The sequence below is a fragment of the Trachurus trachurus genome (assembly GCF_905171665.1).
Source record: "Trachurus trachurus genome assembly, chromosome: 22".
NCBI classification, from domain to species: Eukaryota; Metazoa; Chordata; class Actinopteri; order Carangiformes; family Carangidae; genus Trachurus; species Trachurus trachurus.
The window spans coordinates 17,170,283-17,191,376 of record NC_139907.1 but is presented as its reverse complement, the minus strand read 5'-3'; the positions used below and the strand labels follow the sequence as shown (position 1 = coordinate 17,191,376).

The 21,094-nt window shown below is 45.0% G+C and overlaps 1 protein-coding gene across 6 annotated transcripts; it reads right to left on the bottom strand.

Annotated features, from left to right (window-relative positions):
• Nucleotides 1-1,771: 1,771 nt before the first annotated feature.
• Nucleotides 1,772-20,825, bottom strand: ktn1 (kinectin 1). 6 transcript variants are annotated; one of them, XM_083997970.1, is made up of 36 exons: nt 20,685-20,825; nt 15,299-16,017; nt 15,015-15,173; nt 14,779-14,895; nt 14,536-14,666; nt 14,294-14,398; nt 14,051-14,191; nt 13,820-13,926; nt 13,320-13,464; nt 12,458-12,554; nt 12,187-12,371; nt 11,960-12,049; nt 11,835-11,872; nt 11,634-11,724; nt 11,224-11,292; nt 11,077-11,114; nt 10,890-10,980; nt 10,621-10,689; nt 10,493-10,530; nt 9,903-9,993; nt 9,658-9,770; nt 9,476-9,572; nt 9,204-9,244; nt 8,995-9,085; nt 8,097-8,183; nt 6,432-6,521; nt 6,031-6,117; nt 5,863-5,952; nt 5,679-5,771; nt 5,478-5,546; nt 5,303-5,386; nt 4,740-4,823; nt 3,553-3,636; nt 3,359-3,454; nt 2,932-3,042; nt 1,772-2,831 (listed from the first exon to the last, which is right to left on the bottom strand). In XM_083997970.1, exons 2-36 carry the CDS (start codon nt 16,014-16,016, stop codon nt 2,802-2,804), a joined length of 3,867 nt encoding a protein of 1,288 aa, XP_083854096.1. In that variant the 5' UTR covers nt 16,017; nt 20,685-20,825; the 3' UTR covers nt 1,772-2,801. The 6 variants fall into 6 exon arrangements, with proteins under 6 accessions (XP_083854096.1, XP_083854098.1, XP_083854097.1 ...); XM_083997972.1 differs by having other exon boundaries at nt 9,204-9,241; XM_083997971.1 differs by having other exon boundaries at nt 14,779-14,892.
• Nucleotides 20,826-21,094: the final 269 nt, after the last annotated feature.

Below are 21,094 nucleotides of genomic sequence, written 5' to 3'. Positions count from 1 at the left end.
GCAGTTGTGCACATGGATCAGGCTGCATTAGGCCTTTAACTACAGGCCTGGGGCCTGGCCTCAAAGCCGTGGGGATAATGAATGTTTACTGCCCTTTTGTGTCACTGTCTCTTTCCGCTTTGCTTTCATCCACTGAGCATTGTCTCTGTAAAAGAGCACTACAGTCTTTTCTGTGTCTGTTTGACTCACCCTCGCATATAAACACACACACACAGTAGAGTTGGGGGGGGGGGGGGGTCAAAGACTCTCTAGCACATACCACACTGATGGAGAGCAGATGCAGGGAGTGGGCTGCTTTGCTGAAGTTGTACTGGGCCTGGTGTGAGTGCAAATCTATGTTTAGGAGGAGTCAAATGTTACCAGGCAAGAAGCATGCAGAGCAGAACCCGAATGCAACACGTTGAATTGTGAAATTGAGACTAATAGTGTGAGCAATGGTGACATAGGAGAGACAAGGCCCCTTTTAACTTCCCCACTGCTCTGAACACATCAGACGTTCTATGGAAGTCATGAGACTGCCTATAAGTGCTTTACACAGTAACCTAAGCCAGATTTAACTCTGTTTTCTCACACAATTTTAAACGTTTTGTCATTCACCCCCACAGGATGAGTCAGGGTTTTCCCAAGAAGTGAGACACTTTCATGGGGTTTGTGAGATAGTCATACAATTAAATTTAGCACAAACTTGCAACTTGTTAATTTTGTCCAACAAGTGGTATCACATTTAAACCCACCGCCGTGTATGAGGAACCAGCCGCCATACAGTGAACTGTGTACATGTTACAACAGTCTCCTGCAAACGGTCTGAGAGGCGCTCCCTGTGTGAGCCAGTTAGTGACGAATACAGACAAGATGTAGAGCTGCCCATTTCGTCGCGAGGTTTCCATGAAGGTAAAAGCCAGATCTCCATCAGCTGACTGCAGCATGACAGTGTGGGAGAATGTGAGGAATGTGCTGATCCCATGTTGCTCGCGCCCCTGACCTCACCCACAACGCTCTCCCCCAACCCCCAGCCTGCACAACAGCCTTGTTGTTTAAAAGGCCTTTTAACATGCAAAAGATGAGAGCAAGAGGTTTCTGTCCAGATACCCAAAGTCTAGCCAGGTCCAGTGACACAGAATCTCTGTTTATCCTTTCATCACAATGGAAAGCTGGTAGTGGTAAAAATACATCTAAAGCACTGAGAAATCACATCGTCTATGTCTGACAATGTATTTTCCTACTCTACCACTGCCATTGTAAAGAGGCCACCACACATTTATGTTTCCCAACATTGTAACCAATGTTGCAATTGTCCTGTTGGCTTTGGATTATTTCATCTACCATTTGTATTTTCACTTCCTTTCGTAACATTTTTCTGATGGGGAAATGTTTTGTGAAACCTCACACAGGAGCAGAGGACAGTCTCGGATTATGCAGCATATTACTTACACACACAGGAAACTGATCACATCCCAAATGTGCCATAATTAAAGCTGCATAGTGTCGGCCTCTTCACCGTCATACAAAACATTTCTCTAAATTACCACCACTGCATGACAAACATGTTTACTCTGTACGGAGAAGTCTTGTGAATATTTTGCCAGGAATATGATACCTGCCGGCAAAACCTTCATGAGCAGAAGCTTTGTGATTTTCTCTGTGCATGTTCAAGCTCTTCAAGGCTAAGCAAGTCTGAAATTTCAAACCGAGGTTGTGTGCTGCCCCACAGTGGTAAGGAGAAAGATGTGCAGTGGAGGACAAAGAATCAACACAGGAATCTGGGCAGATTTATCAAGCATCCCTTTTATTAACATCACCTGTTACAAAAAGAACAAAATCTTCAGTGTTAATGAACTTAGCAATAATATAGCAAGTGTTGATTACAGATGATATGGGACGCTTATTCCTAGAGTAGTTGCAGTAGGATTTAAAAACCTCTACACTGTTGACCTGGACTTCTCCCTCCACAGCCAGGGTCACAGACTCCCTTCTCTCTGGAGCTGCAGTACAGACTTGACTACAATTTGTCCACGCATCTCCATAGTTACAGTCACGCAGTGACCCATCTGATATGCTGAGACCCCTACTGATCTCCCTTCTCCCACCCAATACTGAGCCATGGTTTGAATGGAGCAATGAATTTCATGAATGCACAATGATGCACAGGTTGTGATAGTTTTCTGATCATGAGGCAAACAGATCAACAACATAGTGTATTTCATTTCAGCAGGTCCTAACTGGTACATTTAAACAATACATATCTTTAAGTTAAGAAAAAAAGAGGACTGGAAACCCATAGTTTGTTTAGTCAAGTTGGAAATTTGTATCACTGCCCTCGAGACAAATAACAACAAAAACTACTGCAGAATTCAAAAAGGATTTCATTGAAAAACACAGGTGTTTTAAACAGGAATGGTTGCCACGCAGTTTAAATTATGCTGGATGTCATCTTTAAGTTTAGAATAAAAATTAACCGGCGATGTTGCTGAAGAAGAGGAATGTGGTGGGAGTGGAGTAGTGTCTGTGTGTGTGTTTTGGTACAGTGTTCGGAATTAACAGTAACCTCTGCTGTCTCCCTTTATGGCCAACAGTGAGTCTGGGAGTGGTTTTGCCAACGCCTTGGCCAAAGTCAGTTGGAGGCTGCCTACAGTACAGGTGAGGTGACGGAGGTTGGGAAGGAGGAGGTGGTTGGGTGTGACCGTATGGTGTAATGGTGGTAGTGATGAGACCAAAGGTCAAAGGTGGTCTCTGTAGTGCAGTCAGGGTGGCTGCATGGCGGTGGTGGTGGTGTCGGGGGTGGTGGGGATATCCTCCTCTCACTATACCTTGGGCAGATCTTTGTCAGCCTCCTGGAAGAGATTGCAAATGATCAGTCTCTGCAAGTGGGAATACAGGACTTTGACACCATGTTTTATTGGTAGGTGAGAACAGCATACTAACAAGCCTTACCCCTTCCTGTCCCTTGGCGAGTTGCCGGCTGACGGCTTGTAGCAGCTGCTGCAGTTCTCTGACCGTTTGGTTCAGTCCTGCGGTCATCTTCTCGTTTCTGTCGATCTCCTCCTGTCAGAGACGGAGCGGCTGCTTTAGAGCTCGATGTAAACCACACAATAACCATGCACACTGTTACATTAAAGGGATAGTTCAACTTTTTTGAAGTGGGGTTGTATGAGGTACAAATGGCCATTAAGTATAATATCTGCAGTAGAAAGGTCTCTGCCCCCCCCACTGAGAAATACCGGCGCATTGTGTTGCACCGAGACACAGTAAACGGTTGAGAATGAATGGGAATTAATCAGCCATACAACCCCACTTCAAAAAAAGCTGAACTACCCCTTTAACTGTCTGCTATAACACCCAAGCTGCCCCAGACTCTCACTCTCTGTGATGACAGACTGCTGTTCTCTATCAGGTCGTCGGCGTTGTCCGTCACTTTGGAGAGCTCTCCCTGGATTAGATCAAGCGACTGCTGGGCCTGTGCAAAAGGACCAGAAAGTTCCACTTGTGAACAATGGAGGCCTGGAGCTGACCTCCTCTCAGAGGTGCAATGAAATATAAATAAATCCTTCTTACCTTATACAAATCACCGGCCACCCTTTGCCTCTCGTTCTCTTCCGCCTCCAGCTTGGACAGAGTCTCCGTGAGCTGGGTTTTCAGCTAAAAATCAAAACAGACACTCAGTGCCAGCTCTGCAGCAAACAGCCGTTTCACAGTGACTCTGCTTTTCATTTATCGTCGCATGAACACACAAGAGCGCTTATTCAAAACCTCCGGCCAACACGGTCTACATTAAAACTGCTCACTTTCAGCAACAGATTGAACAGTTTTCACTTGTCCCACTTTGGCCATGATCTAACCAAAAATAGCACTGCGTTAAGGAGTACAAGTGGCTGCATTGTTGTGGGCCTGTTGCTCCACATACTGCTCAGAGGGTGAATCATTATCCAGGAAGTCAAGGTTGAGAATCACATTTGTGTTTGAGTCTTATCAGATGCTGTGACAGTGAACAGCAGTTTATGATATTTTGATTATACAAATCTGGTTATGTTATCACCACTGCAGTCATTTTTCCTGTCTCCGTTATCGAACAATAAACAATATGCTCAAGTCATCACTCACTTTCCAAAGTAACTGAACAGGAATGCACACTTAGGTGTACCCGATTGGCCAATTCACTGTTGCCAAACAACGCAGCGGTACCCATTATTCTTTTGTTTCTGTTCTTTTTCATGCCGACAGTGCTACTGTGGTCTTAAGGCAGCTACCAAATGGTCAAAAACTAACAACTAATACACGATAAAGACAATGAGACAAAACACAAAACACACACAGGCTTTGTATGAGTGCTTAGGATGTGCAGTTCGAGGCGAAGAGAAAAATTGTAGCTGATGATGAACAAAGGGAGCATTTTCTTTTGGCCCCTGCAGAAGGAAGCAAAAGTTGACTTGGAAAGCCATTTTGTTAGATGGCAGCCAGGTCAAGTGGAGCGCCAGTGAAAAGAGAGAAGAGTTAGTCTTGTTAGTGTCACCACGTGTAGGGTTGAGTCGTCATCCACAACCTCTCATTTTACGGTCCCAATTTTGGCTCGCCCACATGACTTCCCACGTTTGCAGAGGTTCTAGATGATGACCCACTGCAGAAGATGGGGAACCCCCCCAACCCCGTCCTGTGGCAGTCAGTGTAGAGCCACTGCTGAGTTCAACAGGGATAGGTTTCGAAGAAAGAAGGAGCGCTATCTCTAGAGGGTGAGCAGCTCTTACCAAATTCAGCTCCTCATTCTGTCTGATAGCCTCTGTATATGAGCCATCAAGTCTGGTCTGCAATTCAGTCAACAGATCTTTGAGCTGAAATTAAGTTTGAGATGATGCGTTTAATGGGACTCAGAGTGAATCCTCAATATTCAGCGGCGCTGTGGATTTATAAAAGACAGACCAGGATCCTGTTGTGCATAACTGTAAACACCCAAAGACCAAGTTAGTTAGTCTGGTGAGTGATGTAACTATGTTATTTCTAGACTATGTGAAGCATGTACTGTATACATCCTTATCTTAACAATACTTATGTATATTATGCATTTATAAATAGAATTTATTATTATGATATTTGTGTTGTGTGCGTTTGATACACCCCAAAATCAAGTTCCCAGGACGTTGCCAATAAAAGGAGAAAACATTAAAAACAGAGGAAACGTGTATATACTATATATATGAATCAGTAGTTGTCACACAACATAGCTCATCCTTTTGCCACAGGAGGATGAATGCTGTGACATGACTTGAAGATCACAAGCAACAAGGGTTGAGCAAGTCGAGTCTCTGCTCACCTCTCTGACCTCCGTCACATAGGTGGCACTCTCACGCTCCGCCCTCTCCAACTCAGACTCCAAATGCTGCTTTTCTCTTCTCAGCTAAACACAAGACAAACACAAAACAAGTTAAAAACCCGTTTGGGGTTTGGTGGTACAATAAGTGTTGGTGATGAGTAATGTTAAGACAAACATTTTCCATCTCTGCTCCATCAGTTAGTCTCTCAATTTCCTGCTCCATAGCTGTGACTTTCTGGCTCATCTGATGAAAGAGGATACAAAGGACACAAAGGAGAATGATGCAATGGAAAGTGAGACACAGGGCAACAATCTATCACCACAATGATCTGGTATTTGACCTGCGAGTCGCTTCCTGCTCAACCTGAACACATACCTCTTTGAGCTCTCCCTGCGACACGTCCACCTTCACCCTCCAGCGAGACTCCTCCTGCTCTACGCTGTTCTGGAGCCGCTGAAGGATTCCCTCCTGTGGATGCAGGAGGAATGACATTTCAGTTTTTGCGAGAGAAACAGGAGCATCGTACGACGCCGGGTGCAACATGAAAGGCTCATCTCACCGTCTCTGCCAAAACTTTCTTGTACGTCTCGCAATCCTTCTGTAGGATCCTTTGGGTTTCTTCGGCTTCTTTCAGCTTTTCAGCTAGTCCCTAATAACACAGCAGTATTTGTCAATACCCTCAGCTTTAAGAAAGGAATGTTCAACTTTCTTTTCCTGTTTTATTTACCTCAGAGTCCCCTGCCGAAGGGGAGGACAGTGCAGCTGGGAGTTCAGCTACTGCCCTCTCAAATCTGTGGAGCCACTCCTGTTGGTTCTTGTAGAGGAGAGAAAAAGGGAGATGATAAGAAACTTACCACACAGTAGCAGTGTGACAGCACAAAGAAGGGTATTCTACGGAAGAGCATTAGGGCCAACAATGGAGAGATTTTTTTTAAGATTCTGAGATAAAAAGTCAGAATTTCAGAAAAGAAACCTCAGAATTTCTGACTTTTTATCTTTTTTACCTCAGATATTCTGACTTTTTATCTCAGAATCTTAAAAAAAAAAATCTCGGTCGTTGGCCCTAATGCTCTTCCGTAGTGATCAGACAAAATTTGCATGGAGGTAGAAATCCATTACTACCCATACCTGTTCAGTGGGCAGAGGCACATGGGGCAGAAGTCTGTGCAGAACATCTCGACACTCGGCCTGAGACATTGCCAGTGCTGTCTGGTTCTCCTACAATGTTGTGGGTGGAAAAAGAAAAAAACAAAACATATATAATGGAGAGATTGAGTACAGACCGTTCAAATGATTTGGTCACTTCGAAGACAAGGTCCAGTGGTCACTTGAGCAGACGTGACCACATTCCTTTTCTTCTTCCTCATCTAAATCTAAATAATCCTGTTTTAAAGCAGTCATCATCAATTCATCCATCAGGCTGCTCCAATCAATGTCACGGGAACGATTTATTTAGCATTTTAAATTGTAACTGTAGGGAACAAGGATTAAAACACTGTCTCACTCCCACATCCAATTAGCCTGAGCAAACATCAGCATCTTTCAATAGGCCACACCTACACCAAGTGTCTGCAACTGCAGATTCAGAGCATATCACGTCCTACGATCCTCCTCGAACCACAAGTGCATCAATCTGCTTTAACCAAACTGCACACAGTACCTTGAAAAGTCTTCAGTGAATAAAAAAAGGTAGCTATCAGTCCTCCTACAATAGGCCAGCGTCGTGCACTGTCACTCCGAGGCCTGAAGGGAGAACGTATGCCAGGCACTAGCCAGCTGGCACTCCATCCACTATTCACATTAACACACTGTGTCACAAGGCAGCTCTGAGACAGACGAGTGTGGGGTTGAATACAAGCAACCAGAATGCACTGACAGTACACAACAGCTGCCAAGGAACTCCCTGGCTCAGCTCTGAGAAGGTGCTTTCTACTGTACTCGGATGGCAGAGGAGCAGCTGCCGTGCTGATGGTTCAGCATGTACCCTGCCCTAATCTAGGGGGAGGGCGGCCAAAATATACACACGTCACTGCAACTGTTAATAGATCGGCTATCTGGTAACCCACACCGTGTCTTCACCAAGAGACCTGCGAGAAAATATACTGTCGGTCTTGTTTTACATCTAGTTAGAAAGACGTCTCAGCTGTGGATACAGAGCATTGAGAAACATTAGGACACCGATGCATTTCCACAAACGTTTTGAATGATTAAACTGCATTGAAATCGAAGTGAAATCAACAGTATTTCATTGGCTGATGATAAAACTGGTGATATTGACAGTATGGATGTCACAAGAGGAGAATGGGGGGGAAAAACATGCTAGAAATGAGTCGTGTCATGACAGAAAGACAGGAAGCTGCAAAAATGATAACCATGAATCTCAATCTAATGATACCTAGTGAAATCATTTCTAGGTCACTGCACACTCATTTCCAAGCATCCAAGCATCATACAGTATGCTTTAAGCAGCGAGAAATCTTGTCTTTTTCAGAGTTTCAAGCAAAAGTATATCTGCTAAAAGAAAAAAAAAAGTTTAAGGTAAGTTAATGAAATCTGGGATTCCCAAGGGGAGTAAGTTCAACAGCTCAGCACACAGCCAATTGGGAACTGAAGGCCAAAACACAAAGGGGAGAGGGCGAGAGAGAGGTAAATGAGTATGCAGCTTTGTTCTGAATGATGGTGGAAAATAAATCTCAGTGGGTCAATTATGGCAAAAACAGCATTTTTTTTGGGGGGGGGGGGGATGCATCAGATTGGAACTAGAGTGAAACAGACTGAGGTGGGGTGTCGAACCTTGACGGCTTTGCTGAGTTTCCCTTGAAGCATGGACTCGGTGGCTGACAGAGCTTCCATTGCACTCCAGTTTTTCTCCCGAAGCTCCTGTTTTGGTCAGTTCCAGAGAGATACTACTTTCAGTTCAGCCTCAGGGAAAATGCATTCAGTGACCCTCAAATACAGACTGGTAGAGTAACAGAACAGACCCAACGCATTTCTCATTTCAATATGACTACACTCTGCTTTTCAGCCATACTCCAACCACTAAAAATAAGTATGAACAAATCGCCTCCAGAGCCCCGGTCTCACACCTCGTGTGGGTAAAATCAGCATGCACAGTACGCAGGATATGTATATTGAGTACTTTCTATTTAAATGAAGGTAACGCTGACTGAAGACACACGTATCGATACCAAAAACGAAAAATGAAAAAACAAAGTCCACATAAAGAAGCTTTTCAAATCAATTATGCCTCTTGAAAATAAAAGGTAGGCGAGTTTCTAATGCTCTGAATCACTCACAAGCACAGACAAGCTTGCTGAAACAGTCATGGCCGACGGCAAGCATAACAAGAGTAGGCTGGAAGCCCTGTTATGCAATGCTAAGCTTAAGCATCCAAATCAAAATAGACATCAGTACGGATGTGTAAAATCATGCAGCACACACAACCTTAGCTAAGGAATTCTTTCTATTTGGTTTTAAAATATCCATTTAATAAAATAAAAAAGGACAAAGAGGCAAAACGAGTGCGACTAAGTGGCAGTGGACAACAGGGAGTATGGATGTATGCAGTGTATAGCTCTAGTGTGACGGGAGTGTTTTGGGGTACCACACAAAGGACGGATGATGTCTCGCAGGGCCTGACCAGAGCGTCTCTGGTATTATATAGTTGGGGTCAACGCTGCAGGAAACCTACATTGTTCTTCTTCCTATGAAGCTCCAGGGAGTCCCTCAGCTCAGCCAGCTCACCCTGCAGATCTGAGACCTGCTTCTCCTTCTCAGACAGCCTGGTAGACGACAACATAACCACTTGTTATGAACGTAATTATGAAGCCAAGTGTCCTTCAAGCTACAAATGTGCATGTATGAAATATTATGTTAGTAACGATAAAGCGTATTACTCACGCTGTGAGCAGCTCTTGACTTGGCACTGCTGTGTTTAACTGCTATTGGAGGAGAGACGGATTCAAGATTCAATTAAATCAAGGATTGAATGATAATTTAATGTGAAAAGACAGAAAGATCAAAATTTAGGAGACTTTAAACGTTTACAGCTCTACATGCAAAATCACAAGAAATTCCTGCAGCTAAATCTGTTCTTTTAAGCAGATTGTCCTGTTTAAAGTGACAAACATGCCGCTCTGTGAGCTGAGCACATTTTTGAAACGCGTCCTCACCTGTTGGTGTACCTGCTCCAACTTCTCGCTCATCTCTTTAGTGCGTGCCTCCAGCTCGGCCCGCAGCATCTGGATCTCCTGGTCCTTGGCCCCCATCCTGTGGGTCAGATTTGCTCATCAGAGGTTTGATTTTGTTAAGGCCACACTGGAGGGGTGCAAGGTGATCTGTCGAGTTAACTCACTGAGCCTGGAGTTCCTGGAGCTTGATAGCAGAAGCGATCAGCTCCTCAGACGTGTCCTTCTGTCTCAGCTGCTCCATGTCTGCCTGCAGGGCGGACAACTGCTGCAGCAGAGACTGAGAGACAGAAACTGCTTCAGACAAAAGCTCAAACCAGGACGAAAGGGCACGAACCATAACAGAGAACAGCATTTGTCATTTCCTGAAATGCGTAAACCCAATATTTCATTGACACAGAACAGCCCATACCTCAACGGTCTTCTCTCTGGCCGAGTTGCTGTCCTGTGCTGCCTGTAGACTTTTCTCCATTGATTGAAGCATCGCATCTTTCTCTTGGATCCTACAGAGCAGCGAGACAATTCACTGTTCATTACACAGGACTGTTCACATTCACATTTCACACAGAATCTGCTGATCTTTATGTATCTAACGATGCCAACGACAAGAATAATGCACATTCACTGGTGCCAGTAGGAATCTGATAAATTAATTACTATCAAGGGTGTAGCTGGGGAGCGCCCTGGAACGCCAGGAGGGATTTGTTTTGAGATGCTCATAACACATAAAGTGGTAACCAATAATTATAAAACATGTAATTATGACTTGGATCAGCCCCTTTTCATCACAACTGGTTTGCAAAACTGCTGCTACTGAATGATTGGAATTTAAACTTGAGATAATAGAGATATTTTCATCTGTATGTGTGTTGTGGACAGTAGTGGGTGAGCATGTTTGACCTTGTACAACTATTATTGAGATTTTTGCCTTTAACTAACAGAATAGTGGAGATAGAAACTGGGGGAATGACATGCAAAACAGATCAGCACAAATCAACTTACTTGCTCTGGAGTTCCTCCACTATTGACTCTGATGTCGCCTGTGATTAGGATAAAAGGGAAACGTTAACCAAATGAACACATACTAAAAAAGATGAATCCATTCTAATATGCATTTTAAACCAGCTCACCTGCTCGACAGTCTTTCTCTTTAAGCCTTCTACTTCTTGTTTTAATGCCTCGTTCTCTTCTCTTACAGCCTACATCAGGGAAATAAATGAATGTAAGACTTTTTTCCCCCATTAGGAGTTGCGATTACAAGGCAGGCAGTGAAATGCAGAGTCACTTGAAGGATGCTGATGTCAGTCGAATGCGGGACTGTGCGAGGCAGCACATTTTCATGGTTTGCCAACCGTTGTCCGGCCCCTTTTTTTTTTCATCCCAGAGAAAAAACAGATACCTTAAGCTCTTCCTCCTTGTTGGCCACTTCAATCAACCCCTTCTCCAGGAGGTCCTCCACGGTTTTCATGTTCTCCTCCTTCTCCCGGACACTGTGTAGGAAGCAGCGTACTTTTACTAGAACATCATTGTGGCAATAAAACTAACCAGCTTGTGTATTTAAAACATGCTCTACTTTTCACACACACCTCTTTTGGAACTGGTCCAAAGCCAGCTGGGAAGCAGACTGCAAGGGGAGAATTAAAGGCAAACAGAGGGAGAGACTGTCAAACAGAAACAATCCGACTCATTTCTTCTATATAGATATATGTATATATTCAAAGTACACAGCTAACCTGATCAGAAATCTGTGCCTGCAGATTCTGAACCTCTGCCTTCAGTGACATATTCTCATTGTGTAAGGCCTGTGGGGGGGAGGAGACAGAGGATAGAGTCAACATTCATCATGCTAAGACAATACTGGATATGACAGACTGTGAAAGAGTTTAAACAATAATCGAGCACTCGATGCTATCTTATGCTAATAAAACCATAAAATGAGTGATAGGGATTTGGCACTAATTTTGTAAGTGAGCATCATTGTTCCTTCTTTATAGTTTATTATTTATAGCGGGCCAGTGTGCATGGTTCTCAGCCCATATAGCCAGCGAGAGGCCTAGTTCATGTTTACCAAATTCCAGCAGACTAATGAACCAATGCAATGTTAGTATAAGAAGCTGTAGATGAAACACTCTAGTGACTATACCTGCATGTTCGTTTCTCTACTGGCTCCACTGCTCCTCTCGGCATTGAGAGAATCCTCCAAACTCTTCCTCTGCAACTCTTTTTCAGCCAGTCTGGACAAAGCAAAAGAGGAGTTGGTAAAACACATGAAACAATAAAAAAAAAAGGTATGCTGCCTTCTATTAGTTATTGCTACTAGATCTGAAAAAATAGTTTTTCTTACAGCTTCTGTAACTCCTCAATGTGGGAGACATGGTTGGCCTAAAGGGAAGAAAACGGTTCATTAGCCTACAAAAGGTTAATGAAGCTGTGCATATCTTCTCATGATTCAGCAACTTAGAAATATACCTGTGACGAGATCTGGGCTTGCAGGCTCTCGTTCTGGACTTGTAGTGTCTCGTTCTGGACCTGCAGACCTTTGTTTTCATTCATAAGTTCCTATGGAATGCAAATACAAGCAGTCAGAATCCATCAGTCTAATATGGTGCAACTCTCAATCCAACTCTAACTGAGCTGTTTCAACACAGCCAGGACATCAGTAACATTTCCATTACATCTTTGCTTAAGTCACTGACCTGAACACGAGCCTGCAGTGAGTCATCGGGCATACTGTGCTGGGACATCTCCATCAGCTCCATCACTCTCTGCTCCAGCCGCTCCTTGGAGACCATGGCTTCGGTCAAGCTGCTGTGTAGGGTCTGGATCTCCTTGTTCTTGCTGTTCATCTCCGTTTCAGCTGACAACAGCTGGTTGTGGAGCTCTGCTCAAAACACACGCAGGTATTAAGATTGATGAATGGCTCTCTTTAAGAAGGTAACATTTTGGTGAGATCTCATGTTCTGTCACCTTGGTTAGAGGCCTGAAGCTTCTCTCTTTCAGCGTTGACGTTGTGGAGGTAGTTCTGCAGCTCATCCCAGCGTCGCTTAGAATCCTGCAGTTGTGCCTTGAGGTTGAGGGAGATATGCAATTTATTAAACATTTTGCTCACAGAAAATGTTCATAAAATGTTGGTGCAGCTTGCTTACAAAGAATTTAAACCCCAGGCTGGGGTTAGACCCACTGGACTTGTTGAACTACTCAGATAGCACATTACATCTTCAATACAAGTACTAAATAAAATGTATTATTATCATTATTAAAAGGCGGAGCTTGGTGGACCAGAAACTCAACAAGACTATGCCAACTAGGAATAGTCACTTAAAAAAAAGAGAGAATTCAAACAGAGCTTGGTGTCTGCCTCACTAAATGAACAGTGTGTTTAAACTGCAAAACATCTTGTGGACTGTTCAAGACTGGGCAACTCTCAACCCCTGGCATCCCGCTCCTGTGTTTTTGTCGAGACGCGTCTGTGTCGAGCCAGCACCTTAAGATTTCCATCTTTGATCGTGGTCAATGAAAAGGCAGGAAAGCCTGATCTGGGTGCCTCACAGGAAAGTGTTGTTTATACACAGCACAAAGCCTCAAACATTCCAGCTTCCAAAGCCAACACAATCCTCTCAGCCTAGGTTTTACTTCCCACAACCCTCCCCAGGACTTCCCACTACAACCTCCCCCCATTTCCCTGGTAACACCGCCACACCCGTTAAACAGATTTGAAGCCGTGTGATATGCCCAGGTTTTTTTTTTCACAGCGCAGTTCATATTTGTCTCGGCTCGGGAAACTGAAGCAGAGGCTAAATACACACATTGTGCATCTGGATTAGCGTACCTCCAGCTGGGACACGTTCTGCTTGTAGCTGACCTCCAGTGACTTCCTCTGGTGCTCCTCCTGCTGCAGCTTGCTGTTGTTGTCTGCCAGCTCTTTCATCAGACCGGTGTACTCAGAACGTAGCTTGTTCAGCTCTGCTGAATTCCTATCAAGTAACGCACAAGCACAAGGCTGTTAGGGGAACGGTTAATGGGCTTTTATAGGTAGAAGTTGGTAATGATAGCGTTGTGTAAGCTTAGCCATAGTCCAATCGTCACCCTATGAAATTACAATACATTATGAGTGACCAAAGTAGTGAGTGTGTCCTATTTCGCTGGCCAGCCATGATTAGTTACGACATTTACCTGAAAACTTGTCAAATATTGACATTTGCTGAGGTATAAGCTATCAGCGATCACATGCTTAGTCTGTACAGGGCATTTTAACATTGTGTAACATGCAGATGGATATGCTAGGATAGGAAGTCTGATGGAGCAGAGTGAATGTGGTGAAGCACTGACTTGCTCTCCATCTGGTTGGTGGCAGAGCTGACTGCGTCCCTGAGGATGCCGTTCTCCTGCTGCAGTCGAGTGATCTGGCTCTCCAGCTGCTCCCTCACCTGCTGGAACTACACATGGACGGTATAATTTAGTTTGCATGCATTCTAGAGAAAGGAACAGGTGCCTTCACATTTTTTTCCCCAAAAACAACCAAATTCATCTCAGTGCGAGGCAACAAATCAAAAGCCTCGCCTTTATCTGCATGGTCTGGAGCTCCTGGTAGGTGCTCTGTGTCTTGGCCTGCATGCTCCCCATCTCTTTCTCCATGGCTGCACGTTGCTCCCTCATCATGGCCTCCACCCGGCCTGTCTTTTGCTTCTCCACCTGAAGCTCCTGCAAGCACAAGGTATGCGAGCACTTGAATACGTGAAGAATAAGCTGGAATAAATCAGTCATCCTATCATATTTCATCAAGTTGAACGCAGGAATTCAGACCTGGCTGAGCTGTTTCACTTTGTCCTTGGCAATGGAGCCCTCCTCCTGAAGAGTTGTCAGGAGTCGTTCTCGTTCCTGGGCAGCTGGGTCAGGCCTGGCCGCAGACTGGGGGGCGAGAGACGCAGGATTTTAAAAAAAAGGCAGCCGCGGCACATACGACAAACAAACACCAAGGTCTCCTGCCAAATGCCACTTGTCAGAAACACCCGGTTCAAACTTTGTCACTTGCTCATCTCTCTCACTTTGTGCCAGGCATCCAAGGCATTAGGGCTCTTCTCTCGGAGGAGCGCCATCACACTGACGGCCTCGGCTTCTGACAAGGCCAGACTGGACAGACCAGACAGCAGCTCCTTCAGCTTCACCTCCGCGTTCTCTGTTGAGAACAAACAGGAAGACAGGAGACGGTGTTAAGAAGATAATTGTACGGCTGAAGGAGTAGACGTGGAACATAAAAGAAAAAAATAAGCAAAAGACTGTCCTCTTACCTTTGTCTGTCTCATTCTTCTGTTTCTTGCCAGACCCTTTGGACGGCACGTCGTCGTTGTGAGCTGCCTGGTGGTTCGCAGAAGCTGCCGAGTCAGCCAGGACATGGCTTTCATCTACTGGATGAGAGAAAAACTGGTTCATTACAAAGCAAAGAGTAAAGGGATCACTTTTAGCGATAAAGATATTGATGGGACCACGACATTATTATTATTATTATTATTATTATTATTATTACCAGGCTCTGTCTTTTGCTTCTTGGCAGAGTTCTTCTTCTTGCCAGAGGTGACAGTCGGGGCAGCCCCATCCAGAACTTTGGTTTCAGCCACAATGGGAGCCTCCTTCTTGACAGGTGCTGCAGCCTGCTCCTGTTTGAGCTCTGGCTGCTGATCATCCACTGGAAACGCAAAAAAAAGGGGGAATATACCGTCAGGGTGAGCCACTCTGCCTCAACTCCGATGACAACATGCTATAACCCACTGGGATAAGACTGATATTGCACCTGAACTCTTTGCTACTCACCAGGCTCTGCTTTTTGTTTCTTCTTGTCCTTCTTCTTCCCAGAGACGGGGGGAGGCGTCTGAGCCTGAACAGGAGCCTGAGCAGCTTGGACCTGGACCTCGAGTTGGGGAGATGGTGGACTAGACTGTTTGCTGGCAGCCAGGGGTGGCTCTGCTTTGCGGGCGACAGGCTTGGAACCGTTCATTTCTGGTCCATCGGAGGGTGGAGCTGCAGGCACGGCGGCGGAAGCAGCAGCAGCAGCTGCAGCAGCAGCAGCGGCCGCAGCAGCTGCCTTCTTCTCCTTTTTCTCCTTCTTCTTCCTCTCCCTCAAACCAACAGGAGCCTCCGCTGACAATGGAACAGGCACATAAGGAGTTGGTGTCGGTGGAGCAGGATCTGGTGTGGCCACAGGCGCAGCTTCCTCCTCTACTTCCAGAGAGGAACCGTTGGCACCATCAGCCAGATCGAAGTCCCGCAGATCCTCCTCTGACTCTCCTCCACCTCCGCCGCCTCCACCGCCTCCGCTGGCGCTCTCCTTCTTCTTGCTCTTCTTCTTTTCATTCTTCTTACGAGTGTCTGGCTTGGATGGTGGGAGCTTGAGGTCGCGCTTCTGCCTGGCCAGCACCTCGTCGTAGGAGGTTTCCTTCATGAAGAGCCAGAAGAAGAGGAACATGAGGGCGATGACCAGGGAAGGGGCCAGGATGAGCAGGTACTGAGAGTCGTAGATATCCACCGCCATTCTGAATAAAAGAAAGAAACATGTTTAGTTAAGGCCACGGTTCACAGTTACCAAGCAGACACGCCCCTTTCCTCATCGTGATATCATCAATACTTAATACATTCTCAGTGTGTGACAGAGTGATAACAAACTTCTAACCAGCAAATGGTAACTGTCAAAGGCTACTCAAATCCAGAGACCACATGACATAAGAGCTCAAAGGCAAACCTACATGGATCTGTGAATTCATTCATTGCTGCTCAAACCCAACAAAAAGAGATCTTGCTTGAGCTCCGTAGTAGAGAATATTATTTGCAGTTCAGCCACAGGAGGGCTAGTCTAGTCTGCCATGTGTGAACTGGTTAAAGTATGAGAAATGGGGAGTGGAGGTGTTTGTACATCGATAGCGCTCATAGAGCGTGAGTAAGAGGACTCTCACCGACACCCACCTCTCCTCTCTTAGTGATATGATCCAATTAGACAACAATACCCCTGCTCCACAGCTTAACGTCCTCTTTACCTTCACCTACATAGGTTAACCAAGAGTAACACGCAACTACTTCAAATGTGGAGACAGAAAAAAAAAAAAAAAAAAACGGGACAATAAAATCCATCTTTTCCCACTCACATTGGCTTAAGAGGTTACAAAATAGGTCAAGATCATCAAGAGAGAGACAACTAGGCTGAAAAGATGGCTCACTGTCTCATTTAGCCGCTTTGCTCCTTCAGCCCCCACAAGGACGACGTGGTGGTATTCTATACTCATACGAGGATGAATTTGCAAGAGGCAAAAATACACCCACATGCAAGACAAGTGTCACCCGCTGAGGTCTGTTGCAGCTGCAGCTCGGCCCCTGGCTGCTACAGGCGAGGGGAGAAAACATTCCACTTCCACTGCAGGCAAAGTTTACCGAGTCCACAGGTCCAGCGTTTTCATCAGTTTAGTATGTGCCAAAGATATTCTTAGAAAACATCATGTGTTGTCTCCTCTAGGCTACAGAGTGAGAATGAACTAGGGGTGAGATTGATGTTGACAAAGCAGTAATCATTTAAGGTGCAACACAACCGCCAGATGCCGATATAAAACCGACAACTAAGCATCAGTGGTCTCTAATGATTTGCTTATTGTGGGCACGAACAATACGGAGGAAATGCCTGCAAAATGGCTTTTAAGATGAGGTGGATTTATTTACCAGAGCAGTACAGTAACCTATGTATTTATACATATGTATAATCACTTAATGCAGCTTCTCGGCCAAGCTATGTGATTAGCCAAAGAAATGTTCCAACCTTGCCAAAATTTTAACAAAAAAAAAAGAAAAAAATGCCATGTTTCCAGCTGTTGGAAGTACAGGGGCAGGGAACTCACAGGTTTTCCTATTTTCTTTTATTCCTGTCTCTTTTAATTAAACAGTTTTTCTCTGTTTATTCAACCTGGTGCCATGTTTGGCATAGCAACCACTGAGGTGGTTCTACATTTCTGAAGAGGAAGAATCAATAACGCTGTTGTACCTGGAGAGTGTTTGCTCTCGCAATCTAACGCACGGCAATGTCTTGCGCAAAATCATTACAAAAATAAAAACCACTGTGTTTTGAAAACGGGGACAAGTTAATCCCTAAGTGACGACAGCAGCATTGTGTTGTCAACAATACAGAGTGGCAGCGGCAGTGAGGGACGTGGAGTGCAGCACAATCGTACCATATACTCAAGATCTGTGCCAGTAATGTAGCGTAGGAGTCACCGACCGTCGTAGAGCAGACCTCTTTAGTAATTTGGATTAAAGTAATTTGGATTAAGGAGATTACCCATGATAATACATTTAAGAATAACTTTCCACTGCTGGGCTTCCTGAGGACTGACAGGCTTAGGTATAATATAGTGTTGACTTCATTTCACTCCCAACTCCAAAACCTACATCTTTCACAAGACACAGAAAACTGCACCAGGCAGGTTGTTAAATATTATCTGATTTCTCCAAGATTGAAAAATGATTCTATCAAGACCAATATTTCTTCTGAACATTAACTGAAATGTCTTTGTTATATAAGATTTTTTGAAACAATTATTTCACAAGTTTTCATTATGTAACATTTTTGAGAAGAACATGATGTAAAGTGAGCACACAGTCAGATACCCATACCGTGAATTATTATTACTACTGTATTATCAGCTTGTCTCCTATAGAGTCTTCTAATCTTTGACCTCATTAAAAGATGGGTCATTCATATTGGACAGCCTTATGTCAGTACAGAAACCACACACTTAGTCTAATACGCAGCATGCAAAGACCAAAAAAGCCTTTCAGTGTCTTTGATCCCCATCTACATACAACCAGCATGTCATCTAGCTATGCCACTTTGCAAGTTTTAGAAAATAGGACTGAAGACTTAAAGCTATAGTACAGTTTGTACGAGAATCATCATGAATAAAGGAGTAATAAGGTTTAATTACTAACTTTAAGCGGTTAACAATCCAGGAAATTCTTCTTCCGTTTCTACAACCTTACGTTCCAGGAAACTCCCAAGTGAAATATCTCTTAAAGCAACATCGCCACTTAGCATCTGAAGTACAGGTGGAGTAAGCAGAGTAAAACATTTGAAACCTGCTTGTGTTTTTTTTTTTCTTTCCTCTGTTCCATGCCTTAGAGTGGAAGGTGTTCAAGTTTTCTTGTACAGCCAGAGTCTTGTCCCAGCATCAAAATGAGCCTGGAGGACAAAGCCCTCTCGGGCTGTTAGCTCCCCGGAATCTCGCCACTTGGCTGGACAGGCCTCCTGATTTGGCAGACACGGACACAGAGGGAACTCCTGATAATTATCAGGCTCAAAAAGCAGCGCAGACAGCTCTTGAAAACTAGGCCAAGCATCATTCCACACAGCTCTATGATCAGTGCCTGAAAATGAAATCATGACATGGTACCAAATGATAATATTTGTTCATTACTGAATGGGCATCTTCCTAAAGTCTAAGGTCACTGAATCATGTGCTTCTGTGACAAATTCATTTTAGGTCCAAGTTACTGAGCCCTTGAATCAAGTAAAATAAATCTATCGAGCTGCACCATCAGTCAGTCTGTACACTCGAATCAATACTGGAACCACTTTCAGATTTTGGAGTGATTACCTCTGATCCAAAACATTTTTGGTGATAACAGGCTATTCGAAATAATCTGGAGTGATAGGCAGAGGAACAGGAAGACGTCTCTGCTGGACTAGTTAGGCTTCTGAGGAAATGATACTTCTCCTCAGCTATCAGCAATCAGGTAATAAACTAAAATGGCAAAGTACACAGAAGGGCAATGGTGTCTGATTGTAGTAGGAAAACATTAACAACTGGGTGTTAGTGGTGTGAAATACTCTGCTCCTCCTCCAGTCAGGGTGTAACGTGGATCAGGTAAAACAAGACACCCTTGACAAATACGAGCATATCTACAGATAGATAGGCCTCGTGGAAATGGGGATTGCCTTGAAGACTGAGCTGATATGATGCCACGGGAGAGAGGAGAAGCTCTGTAACATCTTTATGCATTAGCCAAATTTTCTTAAAGTGGCCCTGAACGTGTCTTTGAAGGATTTCCAAGGATTTCCGGTTTAGTTCAGAGTTCACTTGGCTTAAATGTCAGTCCAAACAGCTCAACGATGACAGATCTACGAGTCACAAAAGGAGTTACAAAGTCATGAGCGCTTCATTTACACCAGCAGAAACACGAAGTAACACTTGAAGCGTCTTTTGAGATAAAGCGGCGTCCAGGGGAAAAAGGTTCACACTTCAATAAAAGGCAGAGTACTGGATGTCCCAGCAGCACAGCAGGCTGGGTCATGTCTAATCGTCGGCCATGTATGTACAGACAAACTGAACCAAGATACGCAATGACAGCTGTTCTCGCACCAAGAAGAGGACCGACTGCACATGGACACACACGGGCTGCGATAAGAGAAACAACGCCGGGGTTGATCTTAATCTTCCTGGGCTACGTTAAGTTAGCCCCGGCTACGTTAGCTAGCTCCTCTCGGTCAAACCAACGCAATGATCAAATGAATCACGAAAGCGAAAGACACATGTCGACGGGAAGCTTAGCTCACCACCACCACCACCCCACCGACATGACTAGCAGAAAAAATGTTTCAGAGGGAGGGCTCAACAATGGCGTGGACATGGCTGTGTGAGTAGTTGCTATAATAAATCCACACAGGAAAAGCCTTGTCGCCACCACTACACTCAGGTTGGTGTCTGCTGCTGCTGCTGCTCGGCTCTATGAATGAGCTAACTCACTCACTCACATGCTAACCAACCGAGCCAAGCACCGTGAGCCGGCCAATCCAATTATTAGTCCAGAGTCAAGTCTCTGCTACCGATTTAGACCAAAAAAAAAAAAAGTGACCCACAAAAATGCGAGCAGGGAGTTTGTTTCCCCTCTCTGCCGAGCTCTCGGTGGGCTGTGGGAGGCGTGGACATCTGCTGCCCCCACCACGGGCCTCGTCTCGCCCGGTGCCCCAGCAGCAGCCACCCTGCTCTCCTGAAATCTCTGACCCGGTCTCCGGCTCCACTCCTCCGCCTGAGTCCTGAGGGCCGCTCCCAGGCCCGGGTAAAGAGCTTACAGCCGCGCTAACACCGGGATGAACAGCTTTTCCTGTCAAGAAATACACATAAAAGGACGGGAGGGAGAAACAAAAAAAAAGAAGCACGTCTACCTGTAGCTTCAGTTAGCTTGTTCCCTTAGCTGGTGGTGAAATGGCGTTGGTGTTGTTGTGCGTTGACTCCGGCGGACTCCTGACTTCCCCGGGCAGCTCCAGCCTGGCTTTCTTCTGCGCTGCTATCCGTCACACTATCTATCCGCTGTTTCTGGTTCGCGGGGGCGGGGTCATTGGCAAGGTTTGCTGCGGTACGCTTGTTTTGTCGCTCGAGGCACACCGTGCATGCAGCGAGAGGCGGCGCCCGCCTTCACAAGACGTCCTCGGCTTTACAGATCCTTTCGATAGACGGAAAAGCAACCAGGGGAGTGGTCATTGCACTTCCCCAAAGCCTAGACGTATGAAACTTTAATATTTCTATGGGGACTTCCGGTATATTTGTGGTATTTACTGATGTAACTGCACTTCTC